General features: G+C 54.0%; 1 protein-coding gene and 1 long non-coding RNA gene across 2 annotated transcripts in view; one reads left to right on the top strand and one right to left on the bottom strand.

Moving 5' to 3' along the window:
* Positions 1-1,385: 1,385 nt before the first annotated feature.
* On the bottom strand, positions 1,386-4,603 carry LOC108386783 (uncharacterized). Its single transcript, XR_001850633.3, has 3 exons — positions 4,366-4,603; positions 4,023-4,174; positions 1,386-2,203 (listed from the first exon to the last, which is right to left on the bottom strand). It is a non-coding gene; the product is annotated as an uncharacterized lncRNA (long non-coding RNA).
* A 6,018-nt stretch (positions 4,604-10,621) lies between these two features.
* Positions 10,622-27,086, top strand: part of SULT2B1 (sulfotransferase family 2B member 1) — a 28,281-nt gene continuing 11,816 nt past the window's right edge. The window contains exons 1-2 of the mRNA XM_037005920.2: positions 10,622-10,787; positions 26,784-26,923. Of these exons, the coding sequence (XP_036861815.1) occupies positions 10,723-10,787; positions 26,784-26,923 (205 nt within the window). The 5' untranslated portion in view covers positions 10,622-10,722. The remainder of the gene's footprint in view (positions 10,788-26,783; positions 26,924-27,086) is intronic.

Genomic DNA, 27,086 nt, shown 5'->3' with positions numbered 1-27,086 from the left:
GCCCTTGGTCACATTCCTGAAGAATCCTTAAAAGGGGGAACCCCCAACCTTTCCATGCGCTCCTCTCTCTGAGGTCGTCTGCACTTTCTAAGTGCGTAACTAACTTTTCCCCAATCTTTCAGTTTCAATTCTTTGTTGTGGCGGGGACAAGGACCAAGGAAAATACACCATGACCTCCCCACGACAAAGCCATTACGACAGTCAAGATAGTGAAAACCCATCCATGGCCCCAGAAGTTTCCTGTGCTCTTTTATAATTCCTCCTCCCTACCCAACTTCACCTCCATCCCCAGGCACCTGTCACCGTAGGTTGGTCTGCCTTTTCCAGACTTTGACAGAAATGGAATCAGATGAAGCATTCTACTTTTGTGTATGGCTTCTTTCAGTCAGCAGCATTATTGTGAGGCTTGTCCACATTATTGCAAGTATCGGGAGTTCATGCCTTCTTATTGCCAAGCAGTATTCCATGGTGCCACAGCCCGCTGTGCCATTCTCCTGTTGATGGGCATTTGGGTTGCTTCCGGCTTTGGGTCTAACAAATAAGGCTGCTGGGAACGTTTGTGTCCAAATCTTGATGTGGACACATGTTTCCATTTCTTTTGGCTAAGAACCCAGCTGGGTCGTATAAGTGTATGTTTAACCTAATAAGGGCTGACAAACTGCCTTCTGGTGTGGCTGGATCATTTTGTATTGCATCCAGGAAGCACAGTAGAGCTCCGATTGCTCAACATCCCTGTCAGCACTTGGGTTTTTACATTTTAGACATTCTAGTGGGTATGTGATATTCTTACACCAATTCCAATTCCAGTGTGTGGGTTTTTTCCCTCACACCAAGCACCATGCAATTCTCTGACAGCAGTTGCGTGTCCTTCAATTCAACTCAATTCCAAAACTATCTCCCCAGAGATAACATCAGATCCCATAGTTTAAAGGCTCAGTCCTGTAAGACCATCCCACCCCCTTCAGACGCCAATCGAAAGTCTAGATTGTCCCCCTTGCTTCTAAGTGAGAGGAGCTTCCAATGACCCCTTCCTTGGGTTCAATTAATTTGCTAGAGCTGCTCGTAGAACTCAGAGAAACATTTCAGTTACTAGATTACCGGTTTATCATAAAAGGAACAGCCCAATGAAAGAGATGCTTTGGGCCAACGAGCGGGAAAAAGCCCGGAACGTCCACACTCTCCGAGTGCACCAATCTCCACAAATCTCCACGTCCATCGACTGGGAAGCTCTCTGAACCCCGTCCTGAGTTTTTGTGGAGGCTTCCTTACATAGACATACTTGAGTAAATGGTTGGTCACTGTGATGAAGTCAACCTCATCACCCCCCCCCCCCGCCCCACGCCACTCCCTGAGATCAGGTGTGGGATGGAAGGTCCAACCCTCCCATCACACGTTGGTTCCCCTGGCAACCAGCTCCCATTCTTAGGCTATCCAAACCTTACCCCAATAACATAAACTGGACTTGTGGTTGAAAGGGGTTTGAGTTGGGTATCAAGACACTTTTATCATTCTTATCACCTAGGAAATTTCAAAGGTTTTAGGAGCCCTGTGCCAGGAACAAGACCCAAATACGTATTTTGTAGTATAAATCACAGCATCACGATATGCATCTATTATTTTGATGCATTTCAAAGTGAGCTACAGAAACCAGGATGTGGCAACCCAACCTTTCAACAAGCTTATCATTAACTAGGGTTCAGGGTTTTGTTCGCAGTTGTAGTTTTTTAATGGGTGAAATTTACATAATGTAAAACGCACAGATCTTCATGCAATGTGTTCTGAGAAATATTTAACTTGTGTAGACCTTCCCTTTTGCTGGTCCCAGTCTGAGGAGCTAAAGGGCCTGGCATATTGTCCTGTATGGAATGTCCCACCTTTCGGATTCATATTTTTTCCTCAAAGATTCCATTAACCTTAAAAATAAAACAGTTATTTTACCAGCAAAAATGGGTTTATTCAGGAAGAGCAGAGAGTTGCCATCCAGTACATGCAACTTCCGGGAGTACCACACGCCTGTCCAGAGAACAAAGCAGACCAACACCCTTTTATAGAGGAAGGGGCCAGTTAGGAGGGCTGTTTCTAAGCAAAAAGTCCATTGGAGGAAACTGGAAGTCCCACGTATCGTGGCTTCTCATTGGCTGAGTTGCGACAGTCTGACTGGTTGGGCCGATGCGGGAGGCAGAAGGTGGAAACCTTCTCCCTGCTGGGTGGGAAAGTGGCGAAAACTGTATGGCATCTGCTTCTTGGGATGGAATGTGGGATTTATGAGGAGTGATGGGCATGAGAGCTGCTCCTGCAGGCTCTGCAACACCATGTCAGTGAGGTTTTCCTTGATTAATTTTCATGATTCTCAGTTTCCTCATCTGTAAAATGGGGATGATAATGGTGCCCACCCCATGCTGTCATCATGAGGATTAAAGGAGAAGCCGTGCAGCTGTGTTGGCACTGTGCCAGGCACTGAGTTAATGCTATGTTAAGTGTCTGACAAATACAATAAAACTATGACTGTGCACCTTGGTATGACAAAGGTGTCCCAGGTTGTGTCGTGCCCTGGCAAGGCTCGCTGGGTTCCCTGAGCTGGGAGAACGTGCCTCATCACAGGATGCACAGAGCGAGGGCAGGCCAGGTCACAGAGGGAAACAGGGATTGGGCCCATTCTGTCTGCTGGAAGGCACGGTCCCACCCCCAAACCTTTGCCCCTGTCGTCCCTTCCGCCCTTCCTTTGCTCACCTCCAAGTGCTTGCTCAGATGTCACCTCCTCTGTTTTAAATTTAAATTACAATTTGACACAAATCCTGCTCTGTTTCCTAGTCCTCCATGCTGCCTCAGTTTCCTCCATGGCACTATATTGACATGTTTATTCTGTCTTTTTCTAATTGATGCAAAGATGCTAAACAGGCCACCAACTTCCACCTCGCACCCTCGGCTTCATCCACACTGGCCTCCTCCATGTCCCTTCATCACACCAGGTGCACTCCTGCCACAGGGCCTTTGCACTGGCCATTGTTTATGCAATGCTCTTCCCCCACATATCCACCCAGCTTGCTCCCTCACCTCCTTCAGGCCTCTGCAAAATGTCACCTTCTCCAAGAGGCCCACACTGACCACCCATCTGAAACAGCCCCTGGTTCACATTCCAGCCCCTTCACCTGACTTAAGTTTTCTCCTAATACACACCACTCCTTGTCATTTATGTAAGGCTTACCGGTTTGTCATCTTTCTCCTTCACTACGGCACTAGTCTCCTGTTGCTGCTGTAACAAATTACTGCAGATTTAGTGATTTAAAACACAAATTTCCTGTCTTACAGATCTGGAGGTCAGAACCGGTCCAAAGCGGTTCTTCTTACTAAGCTGAAATCAGGGTGTCTGCGGGGCTGAGTTTCCCCTGGAGGCTCCAGAGGAGAATCTGTTTCTTCCATTCCCAGCTTCTGGAAGCCCCCTGAATTCTTTGGCTTGTGCCACCTTCCAAAGCCAGCCAAATGGCACCTTCAGCGGCTATCTGACCAAGGTCCTCCTGGCTTCCTCTTTCACTTAAAAGGACCCTTGTGATTACTGTGAGACCCTCTTCCCTGCAAATAACCAAGGTAGTCTCCCCATCTCAAGATCCATAACTCGATTGCATTTGCAAAGTCCCCTTTGCCATGTGAGGTGCTATTTGTTCTGGGACTAGGATATGGGGTTGTTGCTCAGCCCACCACAATACAGGCCCATTTGTTGTTCACTGCTGTACCCATAGTGCCTGGCACACAACAGGTGCCTGTGGGAGCCGCTGAATGAATGGAACACCAGGAGCAAGAAGGGCAGGATGGATGTTTGGTGCAGCAGGTTTTGGGGGAGCAAGGGTCAAAGCGGAAGTGCCAATCCCAGGAGGAAGTAGGGACAGTGCCCCTGGCTAAGGGGGAGGAAGAAAGAAAGAGCGGGGATAAGCAGACAGGTCGGGCTGGCAGGAGGCAGAAAGATGAGGCAGCAGTTGGGGCATCCTGTTCTCCAACCTGAGCATGCCTTCCACCCTCCTACTCACCGCCCTGGCCCTCGGGCTGGGCCCGGCCTCCCTGGAGCCGCTGCAAGGAAGGGGGAGAATGATGGTGGTGGTGGTGTGGTGGGGGGGGGTTCGGGGATGCCCAACTGGCACTGCTGGTTTGGCTGGTCCTGGCATCTTGGCAGAGAAGAGCCCTGGGGACAGGGGAAGATGTTGCTGGGAGTGCCCGGGAGGACAGGAAGCTGGAGAGATGAGGCTCCATTGTCCATGGGGTCCAACCGCCCACCCAAGAGTCTCCCCAGAACCAGGAACCTTCCCACCAGCAGGCCCGTCCCGCCTCAGACCCAGGGCCCAGGTTCCCTCCCAAGTCACCACCAGGACTGACCTCAAGGAAATCCTGCTCTCTGTACACCTGTGTCCCTCCGCACCCCTTTTTTTTGTGACTGGGCAGCTGGTAAGGACCCAGGTTCTCAGCGCCCCCTCCCCAGCGTTTCTCCCAGTCTCTGCGCGCCTCCAGGGCTGTGAGTCAGGGTCTGCAGCCCCGCTACCCGCTAAAGGAGACCGGAAGCGGCCGGCGGGCCCCCAACAGGCTGACAGCCGCGCAGCCCAGGTCTGGGAGCAGGTGGGCGGGGCTCCCGGTGAGTGTGCGGGTGGGGCTGGGCTACGGTATCGGCCGGGACAGCCTCATCCCCGGGGATGGAGTAATCGGGGTGGAGAGAGGGGAAGGAGGTTTCTGCCACGCGGAACATGCCACATGCCGAGATAGACCCGTTGATTAGAGGGGCGCTGGGGGGAGGGAACCCTGCGGCCTGGAGGTGTCGGCCGCCGTCCTCCCGCCCCAACCGGCGTGATGTCCTCCTTTCCTTCTCAGAGGGACCTCCAACGCCTTGGGGACGTGGGCCTCTCCCGCCCATGACCCACCCCTTCGCCAGGCCCGGGTGCCTGGGTGTCCCAGTTTCCTCTCTGTCTAGGTTACCCGAAGCCCACCCCCTCCTCCCCCAGCCCCCCGACCCACACGCAGGAGCCTTGCCCCCAGCCTCGGTATTGTCCCGCCTTCCCAACCCCTTTCAGAGTCCGCACTCCTGACCCAGGATTAGGAGCCTCGTCCCAGCCTCTGCCCTCCTGGGAACCCAGCCTCTACGCAGCCAGAGCTGGGGCGTCCTCAGCTCTCCCAGAACTGCCGGCAATTACTAGCTTTTAATGGAAAGGTCGGCCTCCGGAGGTGACAATGGCCCCGATTCTGTGGAAACATGACCTCGTGACCCAGTGACCTCCCTTTGCCCGTGTCTGAGCCCCAAGAGCAAAACGGGCATCCTGGGGCCTCCTGGGGCCTAGGTGGGGGCCTGGGCAGAGGCCAGGGAGTTGAGAAGGGGGTCCGGACTCTGCCTATGGCAGGAGCGCCCCCACCTCCTGCCCTTTGCTGTCTGCCTTCAGCCCGGCTGGAGGGACCCTGCCTGCTCCCCGTTCCTATTCAGCCTCTGAGGTTTAGGACCAGAGAGGCCCCTCTAGGGGCCAGTGGCCCACAGGGGGACAGTGACATTTTCATCTTCCTGGGGGCTCACTGGGGCAGAGGGCATGTCCTGAATGGCCCAGCCCATTCACGCCTTGCTACCTGTAAGCCCCCAGGGTAATGCCCACCCCAGAGCCCGAGAATGCCTCTCTGCCCCCAGATGCCCCTCTTTGGACTGGAGGAAATACCTCCCAGCCGTCTCTCCGGCCTGTCAGCTTTTGCCTGACCGGGACCTCCACCTGGATGTGCTTCCCACTCAGGCCGTTCCCCCCGCTGGGGCATCCTCGCCCCCGGAAGCCACCCCTGACCTCCCAAAGACTCCCTGGGTCCCCAGGCAGGACACCAAGCAGACTGAATCTGCCCCAAGTCAGCAGTCGATTCTTATAATATGCCAGCCATGCTTGTCATTTTGAACTTTCAAGTACCCACATTTTTTTTAAAAGACAAACAGATGAGATTAATTTTCGGAGTGCTTTATTTAATTCAATCTATCCAAAATAGTCATCATTTCAACCTCTGATCAATGTGAGAATTATTCGCGAGAGCTTGTACCTGATTAACCACAATTAAAATTAAATGCAATTGGAAATGTTCACTTCCCGGGTCACATGGGCCACATTCTAGAACTTAGCACCCACGTGAGGCCTGCAGCCCCTGGTTGGCCAGCCTAGCCCCCCTGTTGGCTCACTTGCCTCCTTTGTGGATGCAATGCCCCGCCCTGCGCCAGACGAGGCCTCCCCAGATATTAGTTGGAGGGAATGGATGGTTGGAAAATGGATGGATGCATAAAGGGATGGATGGAGGGATGGGCAGCTGGATGGATGGATGAATAGAGAGACGAATGGGATGGAGGGATGGAGGGAGGGAGGAAGGGAGGGAGGGAGGCATGGATGGAGGGATGGATGGGGGGATGGAGGGAGGGATGGAGGGAGGGATGGATGGAGGGATGGAGGGAGGGAGGGAGGGAGGGAGGCATGGATGGAGGGATGGAGGGAGGGAGGGAGGGATGGAGGGATGGAGGGAGGGAGGGCGGGCTGGATGGAGGGATGGATGGGGGGATGGATGGAGGGATGGAGGGAGGGAGGGAGGGATAGAGGGATGGAGGGAGGGATGGATGGATGGATGGAGGGATGGAGGGAGGGAGGAAGGCATGGATGGAGGGATGGAGGGAGGGAGGGAGGGATGGAGGGATGGAGGGATGGATGGAGGGATGGATGGGGGATGGATGGAGGGAGGGAGGGAGGGAGGGAGGGAGGGATGGAGGGATGGAGGCATGGATGGAGGGATGGAGGGATGGAGGGATGGATGGGGGGATGGATGGAGGGATGGAGGGATGGAGGGAGGCATGGAGGGAGGGATGGAGGGAGGGAGGGAGGGAGGGAGGGAGGGAGGGAGGGACGGAGGGAGGGATGGAGGGAGGGATGGAGGGATGGAGGGAGGGACGAAGGGAGGGAGGGACGGACGGAGGGAGGGATGGAGGGAGGGAGGGATGGAGGGATAGAGGGAGGGATGGAGGGAGGGATGGAGGGAGGGAGGGAGGGAGGGAGGGAGGGATATACAATCCTTACTTCTCCTCCTGCTATCCAGCTGGCTCTGTGTTTCCCACTTTCATCTTCCTACCCCCACTCCAAGTCTCTCCCCAGTCCTCGGATGCTCAGGACCCCCAGATCCACTTCTGTGGGGTCAGTGGTCCCCATTGCTGTCCCTCCCTTCCTGTCATTGGATAAGATGCCACTCTGGTGTCTTCTAGTTCCTCTTGCCCTCCTATAGGAGGCTGGGCCTCTTGCCCTCTACAGTCAGGCCTTTTATCTCTTCCTCCCTGTCCCCATTTGCTGAAGAGACTCACCCAGCCCCTCTGTGCACCACTGCCACCCAGTCACTAGCACCTCGTCACCCTGGGATGACTCATTCACTCCATCCACAGCAGTTATTGGGCATCTTCTGCATTTCAGGAGCTCTTCCTGGCCCTTCCCTTAGGATGCACAGGGACTGACAGATAACAAGCCCATCTTCATGAGAAGACAATCAACAAGACGGAGAAGTAAAACATTTAGGATGTGATGTAAAGTAAAACATTTAAGGTGGTGATCAGCATTATGGAAAAAAGTAAAACAGGAAAAGGGGATGGAGGCATTTGCAGGAGAGGCTGGAGGAGGTGAGACTGGGCCAATGTGGATGAAGGCAGGTGCCAAAGTTCCCAGGTGTGTGGGGAGAGCATGCCAGACTGGGGTCAGCAAGTGCAAAGGCCCTGAGGCAGGAGCATTCCTGTGTCTCTGGGCCCCTTTGTTTGGCTGGTCCCTTGCCTACTCAGCCACAGCCTCCAGGCCTCCCTTCTCCCTTCAACAACTCCCACCAAACTCTCAATGGGTCTTCTTGTATCTCCTTGTCTCCCAGGGCTACCCTCCAAATTTCCCGCAGGTCTCTTTCAAGGATCTGGGCATTCCATTCCCCCTAGATTCTCCCTCTCCTCTGGAACTTGAGGCTTCTGGCTGGCACAGGGGCCCATCCCCTCCAGTTCTGACAGTGCTGTGGGGGCCTGGTGACTGGGTTCAGCAGAGGTTCCCATGGGAGGAACAGGGCAGGGTTGTCATCTCCTCAGAACCAGGAACAAAAGGTCATTGAAGGAGAACAAAGGCAAGGAGGCCCAGGCCTGAGGGCCAGGCTGGTGTCTCAGCTCAGCCCCCCACCTCCAGGACTTCAGGGTAGTCCATGTATCCCTAGACAAAGAGGGCCAGCCCTCTAGGTTTTGTCCCCTTCTCTGTGCAGGGCCCTTTTCATAGATGGGAATAGCAAGGCTAATAACAAATAGCCGAGGCAGGATTTGAACTCAGTCGTGGTAGGGCGGGCTGGAAGCATAGCATCCTAGAGATGAGCCTTTGGGCAGATGCACTGAGGGGCATGATGGGGACGATTGTCTTCTGCCTGCCCTGAGAGTGAGGGTGGGTGATGCTGTGTGACTATGGGCTAGTCACCCCATCTCTCTGATCCACCCTTGTGCATGTTACGTGACTCAGATGTTCCCATCTACACAACACATAGCCAAATGTAATTGGTCAATAAATAGCATTTTAAATGGTGATAATTTCATAGTTACTCATCCCACCAAAATTCCTCTGGCACATACTAGAAAAAAAAATTTCTAGGAAGATTTCATCAAAGTGTTAATGTTGGTTATCTCTGTGGGTAGACAGAGAGTCACAGGGATCCTTCTGTTATTTCTGGATTTATCTGCTCAGACATTATTTTTAAAATAATGTACACACACTCCTTTTGCCGTGTATAATCATTTCTGGTGAGGAGATGAAGTGTCATGGCCAGACTCCGAGACTCTGAGATGTCAGAAGACCAGCAGAGGGGAGGGACAGAATTTGGGGGCCAGAGAACAGAGAGGCATGGCCGGGGACTCTGACGTGCTGAGGTGGATGGAATGCGGGTGAGGGAGGAGACTGACCCGGAGAGGCCAGAGTGCCAGGCCTGGAGGGCCTCCGGACTGGGAGCAGGAGGGGGCCGCTCCAGGGAGGACTGGAGGCAGGGAGGCTGGGGCAAGGCTCCAGGGGCAAAGATCAGGCCTCTATGAGGCCATGGGAATAGGGAGACGGCAGCAGGAGAGCAGGCCTGGGGAGCCGCAAGCTGTGAGAGGGGGCAAGGACTGTGCCTGGGGGTCCCACCCACTGATGGAGGGGGCTGCCCCAAGGTGGCGGCCCCCAGGGAGGAGTGCTTCTGGGGGCCCCTGAGGTCCCACATGACACCAGCACATGCTGTGTCTGAGGGCCCGGGAGGGGCCCCAGAAGGGATGTTAAGGGTGCTCAGGAGAGGCATCCCTCCAGAGATCCCAGAAGCTCAAGGAGAAGAAAGTTTGGGGTCCTGTGGGCACCACCCAGGCCCGCAGACGTGCAGGTCAAGGGGTGCCCCACAGGCGCACATTTTTCACATGAGGAAACTGAGGCTGGGCATGGACACCGGCTGAGCGAGGGCTGGGATTTTATGGCCCACTGGCTGTGTGGGAGCAGAGAGCACGGAGGCGCCCAGCTGCCTGGGCTGGGGGGAGGCCTTCCTGGAGGCAGGAGCCCAGGGGCGCAGTGGGACCCTCCTCAGGCAGAGCCGGGCCCAGCCTGGGGGCCACCCTCACCCCGGAGGCCCAGACTCACTGGAGGCTTGTCTGTGCCCCAGGGCAACCAGCATTCAGCTGCTGAGGTCTCTGGAGTCCGGGCTGCTCTGGGAGGGAGGGTGAGGAGGGGCTGATGCAGCACAGCCTGGATGGCCGCTGGAGCGCGTGCCCAGAGGCTGGCCAGAGACCCGCCTGGCACAGTGTGAGACCTGGGGGGTGGAGGTCATCGAAGCAGCTTGCTGTGTGACCTTGGACAGGCTGCCCGCCCTCTCTGAGCCTCTGCTTGCCCGTCTGGAACACGGAGCCGAGCCCCTGCAGGGAGGGTGGTATCACCGAGGCTGTTGAGGGGAGGAGAAACCAGACTCGGATCAGACCCGTCTGGTTCAAAGTTGCTTCTGGCTGTGTGATCCTGGTCCCATCACTTTCCCTCTCAGCCTCAGTTTCCCCACCTGGAAAGCGGGTTCTATAAAGCATCTGACTCATCCCCGGGACAAAGGAGTCATGCTTCAGAGGTGCGGAGTGCTGGGTCCTAGAGTCTTCTGTGGGGGCTGAGGAGTCGGGGCCGTCCTCCCGGCCCCGAGCCTTAGCCCCTGGCTCTGGGACTCGGCTGCACCGAACCCAGCCCACGTCTGCTCCCCAGCCGCCCCCAAATGGAGCAGGTGTTCCCAGCACTTAGAACAGTGCCTTACAGACATGAGACGCTCAATAGAATTTTCTTAACTGAGTAAGGGAATGAATGAACCCTCTGAGCTGTGATTAGCTGTTTTGGCACAGGAGTGAGCTGGGCTCCAGGTGAGCACAGCATGCCACCTGCCTGGAACCTTCTGGTGCGGGACTGGTACTAATCCTATGGACTCTGCCCCCAGCCACTCACATGACGTCCAGGACGTACCCATCATCCCCCCATCCCCACCCTCGGAGAAGGGTGTCTCCTCCCCGGCCTCTCCCACAGTTGGAGGCGTGGGTAGCAGCTGGGAAAACCGGCTGGGTGCTGCCCCGCCCCTTGGGCGTGGAGGTAGGCACCTGGCGGGCTCCCCGGGTGGCAGACGCTGCCACTGCACATACCTGGTCCCCGTGCCGCCTGCTCCCTACGCGTCTTCCCCTCCCCACCCTCCCCGCCTGCCATGGATAGGCTGACCGAGAGCCGGGCCCAGTGGGACAAGGACGAGGAAAACATCTCCGAAATCAGGTGAGGCCCAGGACATGAGCCAGGACCCCCCCTGGAGGAGGTGGCCTTGGGGGATGAGTCAGGGGCCTCTGCACGGAGCCCCGGCCGCCGGCAGCCTCAGACCTGGCCGGGACCTGCTGGCGGGCCTGGCTTGTCCACCCGGGGCTGCTGCTGCCTTTTGGAATAGAATGGGTTGTGCTGAGTTACCGCCGGGGTGCCTGGGGAGTCCCTCTCCCCACTGGAGCTTCGGTTTTTCTGTCTGTCAGAGTGGTCTCCCCGGTACGGGACTGGAGAGGGCAGGGGGCTTGGCTCGCAGTACTTGCTCAGAAACACGAGGGCCTGTTGTCGCCGTTCCCTCCTGGACACCCAGAAGCCTTCAGATGAGGGCGCTTCCCCTTATGGGGCTCAGAATGTGCCACCTGCTCTGTTTGGGGGCGGCTGGGGAGCAGACGTGGGCTGGGTTCGGTGCAGCCGAGTCCCAGAGCCAGGGGCCAAGGCCCAGGGGGTCTTAGGGCCGGGAGGACGGCCCCGACTCCTCAGCCCCCACAGAAGACTCTAGGACCCAGCACTCCGCACCTCTGAAGCGTGACTCCTTTGTCCCGGGGATGAGTCAGACGCTTTATAGAACCCGCTTTCCAGGTGGGGAAACTGAGGCTGAGAGGGAAAATGACAAGACCAGGATCACACAGCCAGAAGCAACTTTGAACCTGATGGGTCTGATCCGAGTCTGGTTTCTCCTCCCCTCAACAGCCTCGGTGATACCACCCTCCCTGCAGGGGCTCGGCTCCGTGTTCCAGACGGGCAAGCAGAGGCTCAGAGAGGGCGGGCAGCCTGTCCAAGGTCACACAGCAAGCTGCTTCGATGACCTCCACCCCCCAGGTCTCACACTGTGCCAGGCGGGTCTCTGGCCAGCCTCTGGGCACGCGCTCCAGCGGCCATCCAGGCTGTGCTGCATCAGCCCCTCCTCACCCTCCCTCCCAGAGCAGCCCGGACTCCAGAGACCTCAGCAGCTGAATGCTGGTTGCCCTGGGGCACAGACAAGCCTCCAGTGAGTCTGGGCCTCCGGGGTGAGGGTGGCCCCCAGGCTGGGCCCGGCTCTGCCTGAGGAGGGTCCCACTGCGCCCCTGGGCTCCTGCCTCCAGGAAGGCCTCCCCCCAGCCCAGGCAGCTGGGCGCCTCCGTGCTCTCTGCTCCCACACAGCCAGTGGGCCATAAAATCCCAGCCCTCGCTCAGCCGGTGTCCATGCCCAGCCTCAGTTTCCTCATGTGAAAAATGTGCGCCTGTGGGGCACCCCTTGACCTGCACGTCTGCGGGCCTGGGTGGTGCCCACAGGACCCCAAACTTTCTTCTCCTTGAGCTTCTGGGATCCCTGGAGGGATGCCTCTCCTGAGCACCCTTAACATCCCTTCTGGGGCCCCTCCCGGGCCCTCAGACACAGCATGTGCTGGTGTCATGTGGGACCTCAGGGGCCCCCAGAAGCACTCCTCCCTGCGGGCCGCCACCTTGGGGCAGCCCCCTCCATCAGTGGGTGGGACCCCCAGGCACTGTCCTTGCCCCCTCTCACAGCTTGCGGCTCCCCAGGCCTGCTCTCCTGCTGCCGTCTCCCCATTCCCATGGCCTCATAGAGGCCTGATCTTTGCCCCTGGAGCCTTGCCCCAGCCTCCCTGCCTCCAGTCCTCCCTGGAGTGGCCCCCTCCTGCTCCCAGTCCGGAGGCCCTCCAGGCCTGGCACTCTGGCCTCTCCGGGTCAGTCTCCTCCCTCACCCGCATTCCATCCACCTCATCACTTCAGAGTCCCTGGCCACGCCTCTCTGTTCCCTGCCCCAGTGCCTTTGCATATCTGCAAAAATTCCAAGAAGTCTGTTCTAATCTTCAAATCTACCCCTGGTCATCCCAGTTCAAGTACCTTCCATGACTCCCCAGGGCCTGTGGTGATGTTTCCAAAACCTTTTTAAGACACAGATTCCTTTGTCCAAGAGAAATCTTACTCTCAAGCAGAAATACATAATAGAGATCAAGAGAGGTCTATGGTTTAAAATGTGGTGTGAGGCTGGGGTCCCACTGCTGGCCCTGCTTCTTCTGTGGGGCCTCCTTTCGGCTATACACATCTCCACCCCACCTGGCTGCTTCCACACTCCCTCCAGCCTGGATCTCGCACCTTTGGACCTTTGCACCTGAGGCCTCCTTTGTCGGCGATGACCTCTCTCCTTCCTCTGTCAGGTTCCTTCCCACACAATTTCTCGGCCACCGTAGGTAGGTCCCTCATCAGGCTTCTAGCTTTAAACCCGTCCCATGGCACCAATACGTTGACTGATCAGACAGGGATGGGGTGAGGACGCTCTGTGCCAGCCTCAGCTGGGGGGCCCAGGACAGGTCTGAGAGTGAAGTTAAGGAATGAATGGAGGTGGGATTAGGCAAGCTTGGAGCTGGGGATTTCAGGATGAGTCAGGTTCAAAGACAGGTGAGGCAGGCAGGGCAGGGCACTCAGGGAGAGGAGAGAGGAAGGAAATGGGCAGCTGCCATGTGAGGGCATCGGGAGGCAGCCAGGAGCAGAGGGGACCGGCGAGACAGTTCCGGATCCCCACGGGGGGCCATCATCACACAGCAGGGACGTGCGTGGCTCTTCCTGTGCGGCGGCAGAAGCAATTCCCAGGACGCTGTCTGGTAGCCTAATTCCATTTTTTAAGTGCGCCCCAGACAAGAAATACGGGCATATGTGGGAAAGCTGTTTTTAGTAAAAACAAGTGACTGACGAGGGTTTAAGTAGGGGTTAGGGTTGTGGGGAGGGGGCTGATGGATCAAGGAGGAGCCCGGGATAATACCAGCAAGAAACGGAGCTTGGACTATTATAGGTCTCAGGGCTCGTTGTAAATTATGCTTTATAAATGTTTTCCATGTAGCCTGGTATGTAGCCAATGTACTGAAAAAAGATAGGGCAAAATAAACATTTTAAGAGAAAAAATTTGAATCAGGAGGTAGGCAGGACACAAGCACGCTCAGTTTACAGGCGGTGGGGAGCAGAAGAGGAGACAAGCTCAGACCGCACGAATCCCTACAGCATTGTTTTACCCACAGTGCTGAGCGCCTTCCACGTAACACCTCATTTAATCCTCGCAACAACCGTCTGAGATTAACCCAGGTGAATGGTGAACTCTTTATTCTCTTCCCATTTATGATGGAGGCAACAGCGGCCCAGAGAGGTTGAGTGACTTGCTCAAGGTCACACAGCTGCCGAGTGAGATGTGGCCAGGATTTGAACCGAGGCAGCCTGAGTCTTTCACAGCTTGGATGCGTTGGGCAGATGTGAAAGGAGTTTGAGAATGAGCAAGATGTGGGAGAGAGGTCCTGCCCAGACGGGAGGCTTCTGGGCACCAGGTGCTCTGCTGCATTTTCTGGAATATGCTGCACACTGGGCTGCACCAGGACCACCCCTTCTGGAGGGGGTCAAGGCCAGACATTTCGTCCCTGCAGTTGTCACTCCTCTCCTCCCACCGATCTTGGAGCGAGGCCCTGTCAGGCCCTTTCTGATCCTGTGCTATTTGTGTCTGAGGTCGCCTGCCCTGGTTTTACAATCCTGGCCCCTCGTTCTTCGGAGACGGCGGAGTCGCTCAGAGGATTTTATGGCTACAGCCCTGCCAGTCACAGAGATGCTTTTTCCAAGGGGAGGGGGCCTGCTAACAAAAAGATTTTAAGCAAAAACACAAATAATAAGACGTTGGCCTTCATTGCCTGGGTAGAATCTGGGCTGGCAGAGAGGAGTGGCTTCTGGGCCGCCACTAAGAAGTCAGGAGTCAGGACAAAAATTAGGAAGAGATGCTCCCTTCACCCCCTCCTTCCTCTCCCCCTACCACCCCGCCGGTGCTGGGCTTGGGGAGTGAGGGGCGGGATGTGTCCCAGTGCTGCTTGCCCTCTTGGGACTAGGAATGTGGAGGTGGCATGTGTGCCTAGGGGTCCTGCCTAGGAGCCAGGAAGCGGGAACACCCAGTTTGCTGACGGAAGGCTCTCTGGAGGGAGCGTAGGAGCTGGGGACCATCAGTAGCGTCGAATGCCAGGGCAAAGAGGGTCTCGAGAGTCTTATCCTGGGGGGAGGCCTGGATCAGAGGCCCCAGAAGAGCTGAGCCCAGGGACTTTGCCACTGCTAGCAAGAATGCCTGGGTCACGAGGCCCTGAGTTCAAATCCTGCCCATGTTCCTCTCCAGCTGAGACCTGCTGGGGACACAGGGGAGCTCTCGGAGCTGCTCATCTGTGCAGTGGGCAGTGGGTGAAGCCTGGGCAAGGGCCAGACCCACGGCTCTCTGCTGAGTCAGGTTCGCGTGATTTTCCTTCTTCCTTCCCTAATTCTCGTGACCCCTCCTGAGCCAGGAACTCAGGTGCCAGGAAGGGTGGGGCAAAAAGCAGAGTAATGATTGCAAGCTTCTTGAGCGTTCACCGTGCACGCATGGGGCCATACTGAGGCTTTGTGTGGATTAGCTTCTTCAGCCCTCACACCGGCGGCCCTATGAGTAGCCAGTGTTATGATCCCCATTTCACAGATGGGAAAACTGATGCCCAGAGAGGCCTCAGACATCTGGGATTTGCTCTAGAGTCTTGCTCTTAAGCCCCATGCTAGAGAAAGGGATCAGACATGGGACCCAAACTTCGGGAAGTGGCCATACTCTTCACGGAGGGGGACGTATCACCTCAGATGGGGTTAATGACTCTATGGTCTGTCTGCCCCCCAGCCCAGTGCTGTCCCGTAGACACAGCCTGTGAGCCCCCTAGGCAAACATTTTCTAGTAGCCACGTGAAAAACAACAGTTAAAGAAACAGGTGAAATTAACTTTAACTATATATTTTGTATAACCTAATATACCCCAGATATTACCATCTCAACATGTAATTGATAGAAAAAAAATGATCAAGGAGATCTTTCACATTGTTTCTTTTCATACCAAGCCTCTGAAATGAGTGGGCATTTTCTCAAATCAGACGCTAACCTCCCATCAGGGAGATGGGATCCACATTTGCATCTCATCACTGTTATAGCTGAAAAAGCTGATCCCCGGGGCCTGACGTGCTCCAAATCTGCATAAAAAGTTTTCCAGTAATTGCCTTGAGTCTCAGCGTTTCTGCTGAAATTAACAATTAAAAAAAATTAAAAGTTGAGTTTCCCTGTTACACCAGCCATGTTTCAAGGGCTCAGCAACCACAGGTCACCCGCCATAGTGGACAGAGCAGAATGGAATGTTTCCATCTTCATAGAAAGTTCTGCTGGATGGGACGGCTCTCGGTGGTGGTGCCCCAAGGGCGGGAGGCACGGAGTAGGAGCTTAATAAATGTTTGTTGGAAAGGAGAGAGAGAAAGGAAAGAGAGAGAAAAGTTATGAAAAGCCTTCAGGCTAAAGGCACAGCACGTGCAGAGATCAACAGTGTGGTGGAGGGTGGAGTATGTAGGGAACAAGGAAAACTTGATGGTGGGAATGGACTGACTCTGGCCGTGCTGGTGTGGGGACCTTGGGGCAGTGCAACAGTGTGGGCCTTTGGGGGCACAATGAATCTGCTGGGCTTTGAGGGAGGGAGCCAGGGATGCAATGCAAAGACCCAAAGAATTTAAGGAGAGTGATGAATTTCTTTAGCTAGATTTTTCTCTGTTATTATTATTATAAAAGTATTGCATCGAGGTAACATAGCTCAACTGTTTTTTACAATAATTTACAAGTTTGTATAAATTTTAAATGTGCAAGAAATAATGAGGAGGCGAATTTACTCCATCAGAACTTAAACTCTCCATAAAGTTACTATGATCCTAACTATATGACCTCCACGCTATGACCGAACAGTTCCAATCCTAGTTCTTTGCCCGAGAGGAATGAGAACACAGGTCTACACAAATATAAGGACGGTCACAGTGACTTTATGCATAAAATAGCTCAACCTGGAAACAGCCGTGAACAGGGCAATGGATAAACACACTGTGATTTATTCATACAGTGGAATTCTACTCAGCCATAAGAAGGAACAAACTCTTATACATACAAACACAGATAAATGTCAAGAACGTCATGCTGAGCAAAAGAAGCCAGATGCCAGAGTACATTCTATAAGATGACAGTTCTAGAATGCCCAGCACCAGCTGCCTCAGTTTATGATGGGAAACCTCAGGACAGTGGGGGTGCCTGGGGGCAGGGGCAGGGCCAATTGGGAAGAGGCCCCAGGGCACTTTCTGGGAGGATGGACCCTTCTGTATCTTGATAGGCCTTTGGATTGCATGGGGATATGCATTTATCAAAATTCACTTAAGATTAGTATATTTCTTCAAAGGAAAGTAATTTTAAAAGGATGGAAGGAAGGAGTATCTGAGTGCCCCCCCTTTAACTTTTACGCATGTGCTTCTATGAGCAAAGTTAGGTTATGCCAAACTGGTAGTACTGGGATCCCCCGAGGCCGGCGTGGCAGTTTTGGGGGATGCCGTTACCGTTCCCTTAACAAACTAATATAAGAATAAACATATATAACTTGTTAAAAAACCCAGGTGATCAATAGAAATAGATATAGAAGCCAAGAATTTCTTTTCCTAATAAGATTACCTCAAATGAAAAGGAAATACGCATCAGTCCAGCAGACGTAACAAACATCCCCCTACTTCAGGGGCTTAACACAGTAGAAGTTCACTGTGGGCTCCCAGCTCAGCCCCAGGTGGGCTCTCCTGGTCCCCTGCTTTGGGGCCCAGGCTCTGCCACCTTCCACCCGTAACTCCCAAGTCCCCCAAGACATCTGTGGTCTCACCAGCCAGGGAGAAGGGGGCGAGCACATGGCAGTCAGTGTTCACAATTCAGAACCCAGGATGTATAGAAAGGCATGAAGTGGAAAGTTCTAGTTCCTACAGCCCCCCCAGACCTATCTGCCAGGTAACCACTTGTAATGCTTGCCTGCCAGGACATTTTTCTGTATGTATGCATCTTGTCTTTACTTATTTATTTTAAACAGAATTAAGACACTACTTTATATCTGGCTCTGACCCTTGCCTGTCCACTTTTTGTAAATGAATCTTGCCGAATTCATGCCACCTCCTTACCCCTCCAACCTTTTATTATGAAAATATCAAAACATATAAAAACATGGGAAGAACTGTCCAGTGAACACCCCATACCCGCCACCACTAAAATCGTATTAATCTTGTTGTGTCACGCCTCTGTGCACCCATCAGTCTTTCTCAGCTGTGGTGTATTTCCAGGTACGTCCCAGACATCAGAACATTTCATCCAAAACATTCCAGGCTGCATCCTTAAGCAGACTTTGGTATTTGTTTATGGGCTTTTCTTTTAATATATGATGTGTGCAGACAGTCTGCTGCACAAACTTGAAATGCGTCGGTTTTGAGACATACACGTGCAGCTCAAATCCCTTTCAGAAGGTAAACGCCTCCTCCGAATGGCTGGATTCCAGTATTTGCAGAGCCCTGTTTTATTTTTCCAGTTCCGTAGGTTTCAGGTCCTCTTAGAAATAATACTGCCATAAGCATCCCGGTGTATATTTCACCGGGCGCATCCTCAAGAGCACTCACCTCTTCCATACATTTCTGGGAGTCGTGTTCATTTGTGCGATCAGCAGATAACCACGGAGTGGTTCTGGAGGTGGGATTTGGTAGAGGGAGACCCCATTCTAGCTCCCCTGGCTCCTGGGGAAGTTAATAGAAGCTAAAGAAGTTAATAGACAAAGAAAATAGGTACTAAGGATTAAAAAGGCTGTGGAAGAAGCAAACAGGAGGCTGAGATGGGTACTAATGCCCGTGGAGGCAGGGCCCTCCCCAAGAGGTTATGCCAATCACCCGCCCTCAGAGATCGGGCCAGCAGTTGCTCTGCACCCGGGCCAAGAGGTGAGTCATTCGCCGAGGTGGGGGTGCCCAGAGGAAATGGGGACGCCTGCCCGGCTGGGCTCCAACGGAATTTCAGGAGGTGACGAAGGACACTCCTGTCAGAGAGAATAGCCCAGGCACAGGCAGGCTGGCTGGACGCTGCACAGTGTTCTGGGACTGAGTTGCAGTGAGCCCAGCTCAGGCTGGGAAGTCTTGACCACGCACCCCAGAGAAAGGCAAGCTGTCCACAGGCACTGCTGTGAGTCAGCCAGAGGGCTGCTGAGAAATTCCTTCCGCAGCCCCACTGCTTTCTGGAAGGGCAGGGCCGCTGACAGGAGGCGCAGCTCCAGCGCGCTACCTCAGAATGCCCGCAGCCTCCCCTCTATCTCCTCTGGGGCCCCACTGGCACCTTCCCTCCCCTCCTTCAGGCCCGACCAGATGTCACCTGCTCGGAGGGCCCTCCCCTGACTCTACTGAGTAACCCTCCCCCAGGCCCCCTGTCCCCCACCTGCTTCATTTTGTCCCCCTGCCATCTGACACGCTACATTTAAAACATTTGGTGTTAATTTTGTTGTTCATTCAAACCTGAACTGCAGTAGGGTTTTTTGTCACTTGCACTCACTGTTGTAGCCACCAGTGTCTGGCACATAGTAGGTGCTCAATAAATACTTGTGGGCTGAAAAAATGAACTTGCCCCATCTCAGGCAAAAAGGCCTAAAGCACCCCAGGATGAGGAGCTCTCTTGGGAAGTCTGCCTGGGAGGTCCCTGGGGAAGAAGCCCCAGGTCCCCTTGCCACTGCTCATTCTTCTGAGACCAGAGAGGGCTTGAGAGTGACTTCATGTCACACAGCAAATTCAAGGCAGACCTCTAACAGCGACAGAGTTGCTTCTCTGCACATCCCTTGGTAGCCAAGATGGACACTGGCCAATTGGATATTTTGTTATAATCATGGCTAATGGACATTAAGCATTTATGGGAATGAGGCTCTTTTTAAAACATCATACAGCAAAACTGATTTGTGTATGTGAGGCAGTGTGTAGTTTTGTGAATTTTAACATGTGAATAAATTTGTGTGACCATCTCCACAGTCAGGATACAGACCTGGCGCATCACTCCTGCGCGGTCACACCTGCTGATCGCTACCTTCCCACCCCCACCCCGGTCCCGCAACTATGATCTTGTCTCTGTCCGTATAGTTTTGTCCTTTCGAGCATGTTAATTTCATATGAGTTTCCTATTGCTGCTGCAAAAAGTGACCACAAATTGAGTGGCCTGAAGCAGTTTAAATGTGTGCTTCGGGAGGCCAGAAGTCTGCAATCAGGGTCACAGGGATAAAATCAAAGTGTCTGCCAGGCTGCGTGCCTCCTGGAGGCTGGCGGGGAGAATCAGTTTCCTTCTGTGCCCTTCCCAGCTTCTAGAGGCTGCCTGCCTTCCTTGGCTGAAGGCCCCTTCCTCCATCTTCAAAGCCAGCCAAGGAGCATCTTCCAAATCCCTCTCCTCTCCAACCACTGCTCTCATTATTACATTTTCTCTCTGATTCTGACCCTCCTGCCTCCCTCTTATAAGGACCCATTTGACTCTCCCACTCAGATCATCTCCCCATCTCGTGTCATGCACATGCCACAGTTGCAAAACTGTGCCCTGTTACCATGCCCTGTTACCATTGTAAGGTGACGTACCCCCAGGTTCCAGGATTGGGGTGTGGACACCTCTGGGGGCCCCGATTCAGCCCAGCACAGTCACATACATGGAATGACACCTGGGCCTGCTTTCACTCTGCACCGTGACCCTGAGGCTACTCCGGTGGCTGCAGACCAGTGCTTGGATTCTTGTTGCCAAGGGCTCTGCGTGCAGATGTCCGCAATTGATCCACTTGCCTGTTGAAGGACATCTGGGTTGTTCTCCGTTTGGGGTGCTTATGAATAGCGCTGCTATAAATATCCAAGTACAGATGTTTGTATGAATGTAAGTTTTCATTTCTCTTGGGTGAATACGCAGGAAGGGGAGAGACTCTGCTTTAAAATCTGACTTATATTAAGGTATTTCATGGAGGTATGTTAATATACCACACATGATATAATACGACAATTAATAATATACCCCTTGGTCCTGTGACCCAGGCGAGGGAGGTGGAAACAGGTTCTGGGAGTTGCTTGAAGTCAACCCTGTGTTTTTTGGACCACCCCCCACCCCCCAACCTCCCACCCTCCCACAGCCCCTGCTGGGAGTGAACGTTCCTGGGGAGAACTGTATCAAGGGGTGGGAGGCTCTACCCCATGGCCCAGGGTGGTTAGGGGTGCAAACTGTGAGGCATACTACCCGGGTTCAAATCCCAGCTGTGTGCCCTCGGCAGCTGAGTGATACTAGCTGAGTGACTTTGCCTGTGCCTCCATTTCCTCACCTGTTACACGGGGATATTAATAACTGCCACCTCCTCAGGAATAAACGAATTGAGGAGTGCTATGCCAGGGAGCTCTCTTAGCATTGTTTGTATTTCTTTAACAAATATTAACTGAGGGACTCCTCTGTGTATGCCAGTGTTTGGGATACATTGGCAATCAAAACAGACCAAAAAAAATATCCCTGGTTGCATGCAGCTTACATGCAAGTGGAGAAAAAGGCAATAAGCAATCAACATAATATGTAAACCATAAAGCAGCTGGGAAGGTGACCCATGCAAAGGGAAACAAGGTGTGGGAATGAGGTGGGCTCAATTGTAAGCAGCTGTCAGGGGGAGGCTTCGTTGACAAGTGATGATGCAGGGGCTGAGGGTGTAGTCACAGATCTGAATGGAAGACAGCAAACAGCCTGTGCAAAGGCCCTGAGGCAGGTCTCAGCCTGAAATGTTGGAGGAGCAACAGGGATCCGTGTGGCTGGAGCTGGGTAAGTGAGGGGAGAGGGTGACAATGAGGCACAGGATCCAGGGCAGATCTTGCAGGGCCCTGCAGGCGTGATGAGGAAGGTCTTGAGTGAGGAGGGAGGGTTGTAGCAGAGGAGGACAGGAGACGATTCAGGCACTGACCGCATCCCTCCTGATGGTAGGGTGGGATGGAAGCAGGGACAGCAGTAGGGGGACAACTGCAAAGTCCAGGCGAGGGACGACAGTGGGTTTTATTCCTTACCAAGTTCTCTCAAGGGAGGCTTTCCTCCCCTCATCCTCCAGAGAAGACTGAGGCCCAGAGAGATTAAGCCATGTATTCAATGTCACACAGCCAGCTGATAGCAGAGCCTGGGTTCAAATGCAAATCCGTCCAACTTCAGCTTGTCTTCCTTCCCCACTGTGTGGACTGGGCTGCCTCCGAAGGTGGCGACTGAGTTCCACCACTAGGGAATCTGAAGCGGGGATGGGTTTGTTTATTGCACACCTGTTGTGTGCCAGGCACTGGGGAGAAAACACTCAATGAATGAGAAAGATACAGTGTATCCTAGTGGCAGAGAGAGGGGTGGAGGCTCATTGGCAGGTATTTATTGGGGCCTCCTATGCAGACTGCTGTGTGAGCTTGGGGAAATATATTAACCTCTCTTGGCTTCCACTTCTGGAAGGAAGTGATGCTCTCAGTGTCTCCTGCCTCGCACAGGGTTCTGGGAGAAGTTTGTGATAATGCATGTCCTTGGCATAAATTTCCATAAGCGTGGTTTCTCTGCCTCTCCTCCCTGGCTGGGGTCAGAGGGAAGTCAGACATGGTCGTCCAGGCCTGAGGCATAGGCAGGCCCAGGCCGTGTAGGGCTTTGAATTCCAGGCTGAGGGACTGCAGCCATTTGGGGGCTGGACAGGAGGTAGAGACCGGAGGCCACGAGCTGGGTTGAGAGTGCAGGGGGCTGAGGGGGTGACCTGAGCAGGGCAGTGGGGACAGAGAAGGAGGGCCAAGGTCTGGGGACTGTGAGGTGCGAAGCAGGAGGGCTGACGACGTGGGCCATTCTCAGGGCGTTGCATCCTGAGTGCTCCCATGCAGCGCGTGCCAGGCCAGGAACCTTCCTGCAGGCTGACAACCCCTGGCCATCTGCCCAGCCCGCTGGCCGCAGCCAGCCTGCCAGCCCTTCTCCTGCTGCTGTTCTCTCACCGGCTCAGTGGCCGTCTGCCTTCTCTGCTCCAGCTGAGTGAGTGAGAGCCGCAGGCCAGGCCCTGGATGTGAGGGGGGAACAAAACAGGCTGCTGGCCCAGGGAGAGGAAAAGTCACTCTGGGGCCAGATTCCATTTACAAGGTGGGGAGGAAAGGCATGCGGCACCTGTCTGAGGACTCACGGTGAGAGTCAGCCAAGCGGGAGTCCAGTGGGGGCCCCTCGGCCTCCTGGGCCTCCGCGCTCAAGACAGGGAAGGGCAGGGGCTGGTAATCCTGGCAGAGGAACAGCAGATGCAAAAGCCTGGAGGTGCATCTGGGAGCTTTGGCCGAGTGTGGGCTCCGTGGGGAAGGAAGGGCTAGGACAGGGCTTCAGGGCTGAGGTTCAAATCTCAGCTCCGCTTGTATTCGCTGGGTGGCCTTGCCAGATTGTGTCCACTCCCTGAGCCACCACATTCTCATCTGGAGAGTTACGGCAAGCAGGCGGACCCCAGCTCTCTCGCGTTCGTGACTCTGATTATTGAACCTCGATGTTCAGTCACTTGCAGAGCAGCCGGCTGTCTGGGCTCCCAGGGCGCCTTTGTTTAAGGTTTGGATGCTGTTGGTCTGGAAAGAGGCCAGGCCTTGGGAGTCTCTGTAGGCCCTGCAGGGGATTCTAAAGTGCCCTGGAGTTAAGGGCCCCTGAGGCCGGTGAAAGAACAAGGCAAGTGTTCTCTGACGTTGCTTCGCTCTTTGCCTGGTAAGCCCATTGTTCATTCGGTGCACATTCACCAATTCACTCAGGTACTGGTTGAGCATCAACTGTGTCCCGGCACTGCTTCGGTCTCGGCCTCCTGGGGCAGGGCTTGGACCCCGGACTTAGAGATTATAAGTGCTGAGGGGGGCCAGGGGTATATCCTCAGGGACTCCTGAAGGGCATGGGATCTTCCCCTTGTTGGCATCTCTGTTTTCCTCTCCTGTAAACTGGGCAGGAAATTTCTCCCTCAAGGAGCTGGGGGCGGGATGACAGACTGAAATAAAGCTGAATGCTAATGGCAGCTGCAGTTTCCGGAGCGTTTATCAGGAGCCATACACTTAACATATATCATCCTTTTAATCCTCAGGTAGGATTACCGTTATCCTCATGTGACAGATGAGGAAATTGAGGCTCAAAGAGGTGAGATCCACCACCCTAGGTACAGAGAGCGGGAAGGCCCAGGCACATAGCTGTTAATCTGCCTGGTAACTGATGACCTCACAGCTCCCACCCACTGGGCTAAATCTGCCTGGTAACCAGTGACAGCACTAATTCCACTGCCAATGCTCGACCTATGGGGTAACTGTACCTGAATAATGTCACTGAATGGTGATGATGTCACCATTACATGGTGCAGAGGCCTCACTGTGAGCCAAACACTGCTAAGCGGCCCCTCCTCTGGGCTCACGACCACCCAGTGTTTCCTCTATTACTGTGTATAATAACAGGACAATTTTAACCCAGATTGACTGAATGCCAACTATGAGCCAGGCCTTATTTTAATCATTTTATGTCTATTGACACAATATATGCTCCCACTATCCCTATTTTTAAAAAATCTAGGAAGCATTTATGCACAGCTCTAAGCACTTTTTATATGCTCACAACAACCCTATGAGGTAGAGATTATTATTATCCCCATATTATGGATGAAAAAACAGAAGCACAGAGAGGTTGCGTGACCTGCCCAAAGTCTCACAGCTGGTGGAATGAAGACCTCAAACCCATGTACTCGGGCTCCAGGGTTCATACCATTAACCACAACACCATGCTACTTCTCCTTTCCCCCCTTTTGCCATTGAGGAAACTGAGGGCAAGAGTAAATACAGGCACGGAGAGATTAAGCCCTGAGCCTCAGCTTGGCTACAAAGTGCCAAAGCTAGACACTGAGCAGGCCATGTCCAGCTCCACGCCTGCACCACTCAGGTACCCAGGAGCTGGGCCTGCAAAGAAGCAAGGCCACTCCCACCCCTATAAGGTGACCAGGCCTCCCTCCCTGTCCCCTGGGGAACAGCTCCAAGCCAAAGACAGAGGGGGCCTTCACCAGCAGACCACAGCCCAGATGCCAGCTTCCCCCACTGCCCACCTCCCAGCCAGCCTCAGCAATCTGCCCTTCCTTGGGAAGCCCTCACTGGCTGGGCTGAGACCCACCTGGCTCCACAGAGCCTGTCCACCACCCCGGGCAGAGTACCCAGTTCTTCAACTTTTGTCCTTTGGCTCCGAGCCTGCCTCCCCATCCCTCAAATCTCTGAAGCTGGTAGAGGCCTTCAGGAAAGACCCTGGAGCCCCCTGGGCAAGTCACAGCCCTCAGTGGGCCTCAGTTGCCTCATCTGTCAACTGGGCAGATGAGGAAGAACTAACAGAAAAGACCTTTGCATGCCAGCTGGGTTTCCAACTTCACTGGGCCCAACACCTCACCTCCTTTTTATTAAAAACAGTCATTTTAGTGCAAAGAGTGGGGTTTTTTTTCCCTTTAATGTTTTATTCATTCATTCATTGAATTAAAGTAAAATTCACATGAGTGCTGTGCAAAGAGATTTGGTCTGTAGCTCAACAAGTTTTGAAAAGTGGGCACACCATATAACCAGTCCCATGTGCCCCCACCCCCAGGTGCCCATGCCCCCAGGGATGACCACCCCCTGCCTTCTGGCACCATCGCTCATTTCTTCCTGTGCTGGCACTTCCCACTACCAGGAACGTAGGGCTCTTGCGTTCCGAATCCTTCCCTCCACATGATGTTTCTTACTTGAATCTACATGGTCAGACCCCAACTGTCTTTGCATAACAGAATATGTAACGTCCTCTTCATAGCCTTAAATGAAATTCGCAACAATATAACTAACCTATTTATACACATACTTTTCTCCCCTTCAGTGTATTGTCCACATTGTACTATGAAGAGACATAAATGGAAGGTCACTCAATGTGGTGGCTAAGCCTGGGTGGATCCAAGGTTTGGGGGGCCTGAAGCTGACACCCTTCTGACTGGGTTCTCCTTAAGAAAAAGAATCAATACGTGTGACTGCAACCATAGGTGGGGGGAATGTTTATTTATAATGAGAAAATAAATTACAGTAACTTGGTTGATTTTAGGAAGCGGACGAATATTCCAAACATTCCCAAAAAAACAGCACAGACTAGCTTCTGGCTTCACACATTTCAGGCCTGAGTCTCCCACAGACCCACATACTTTCCGTGCCAGGCCCCATCACGGTCCGACTTGTGTCAGGGAGCCCTCTGCCCTCATGTCTTTAATTCCAGCAAGTACTCCTGGAAGTGACTCCCGCTCCCAGCTGGCTCCGGGTTAACGTAACTCCAAGCCAAATAAAACGAATCCCCAATTCAACTTCACCTTAGCCAGGTCCCCCAAATACCCGTCCCCCTCTCAGGCCACAGACAGGAGTCCCCAGGGGAGGCTGTGATGGAAAGAGCGGCTTAATTGGCTTGCTCTTAAAATATCTCACTTTGGAAAATTTTACTTCTGTACATACGGCTACGCGAGCACGTGGTGGGGCTTTGGGGGAAGTGGCTGGAGTGAGGGGCTTAGCTCCTTGGGGTTTCCGGGACCATGTAGGAGGGGTGGGGTACTTGACTTCTCTGCTCAGTTTCCTCTTTCTGTGAACTGGGGTGGTGACTTGGCGTCTTCTTCGACTGTTGAGAATAAACATAGGGAAAGAGCTTGGCCCCACTTTGCAGATGTCATGTGCTCCGTGTCCCCTGGCTGTGTGGCTTTGGGCAAGTCACTCAACCTCTCTGTGCCATGCTTTCTTCATCCATAAACTAGGGATAGTAATCATGGTTACCTCATAGGATTGTGGTGGGGTTTTTGTAAACCAGCCACACCTTGCTGAGGAGGAATGAGGCTCAGAGAAAGTTCCCTGCCAGGGTTCCACTAGTGAGTGGGTGCCCCTCACCGACCTCCTTGCTCGCCCTCCCTGCTGCCCTGAGAATCCTCAGCCACTTCCCACCGTGTGTCCTGGAGGCCTCAGCTAGAAAGCCGGCCCAGTGCAGGCTCTGGGACCTGGGAGGATGCTGGGATGCAGCCTCCCAGAGTGGGGGGACCTCTGTCCCCACCTCCTGCCCGGTTCTCATGGTATCTTCCCCCTGCAGCGAGAATGTGTCGGGCGAGTACTTCAGGTACAAGGGCATCCCCTTCCCAGTCGGCATCTACTCACCCGAGAGCATCAGCATCGCCGAGAACGCCGACGTGGAAGACGACGACATCTTCATCATCACCTACCCCAAGTCAGGTGCCTGCTGGGCTGGGCGAGGCGCCCGGGGAGCCGGGCGGGGACAGAGGATGGGAAGGGCGCTGCGAGGAGGATGGGAGGAGGGAAGGGCTGAGGCCTGGGTCTGCTCAGAACGGGGGTGAGCTTGGCCTTTGCCCTGGCGGGTCTGCCGCCAGGAGCACCT

Source organism: Manis javanica, chromosome 17, assembly GCF_040802235.1.
Source record: "Manis javanica isolate MJ-LG chromosome 17, MJ_LKY, whole genome shotgun sequence".
Lineage (NCBI taxonomy): Eukaryota > Metazoa > Chordata > Mammalia > Pholidota > Manidae > Manis > Manis javanica.
This window is presented reverse-complemented; position numbering and strand designations above follow the sequence as displayed.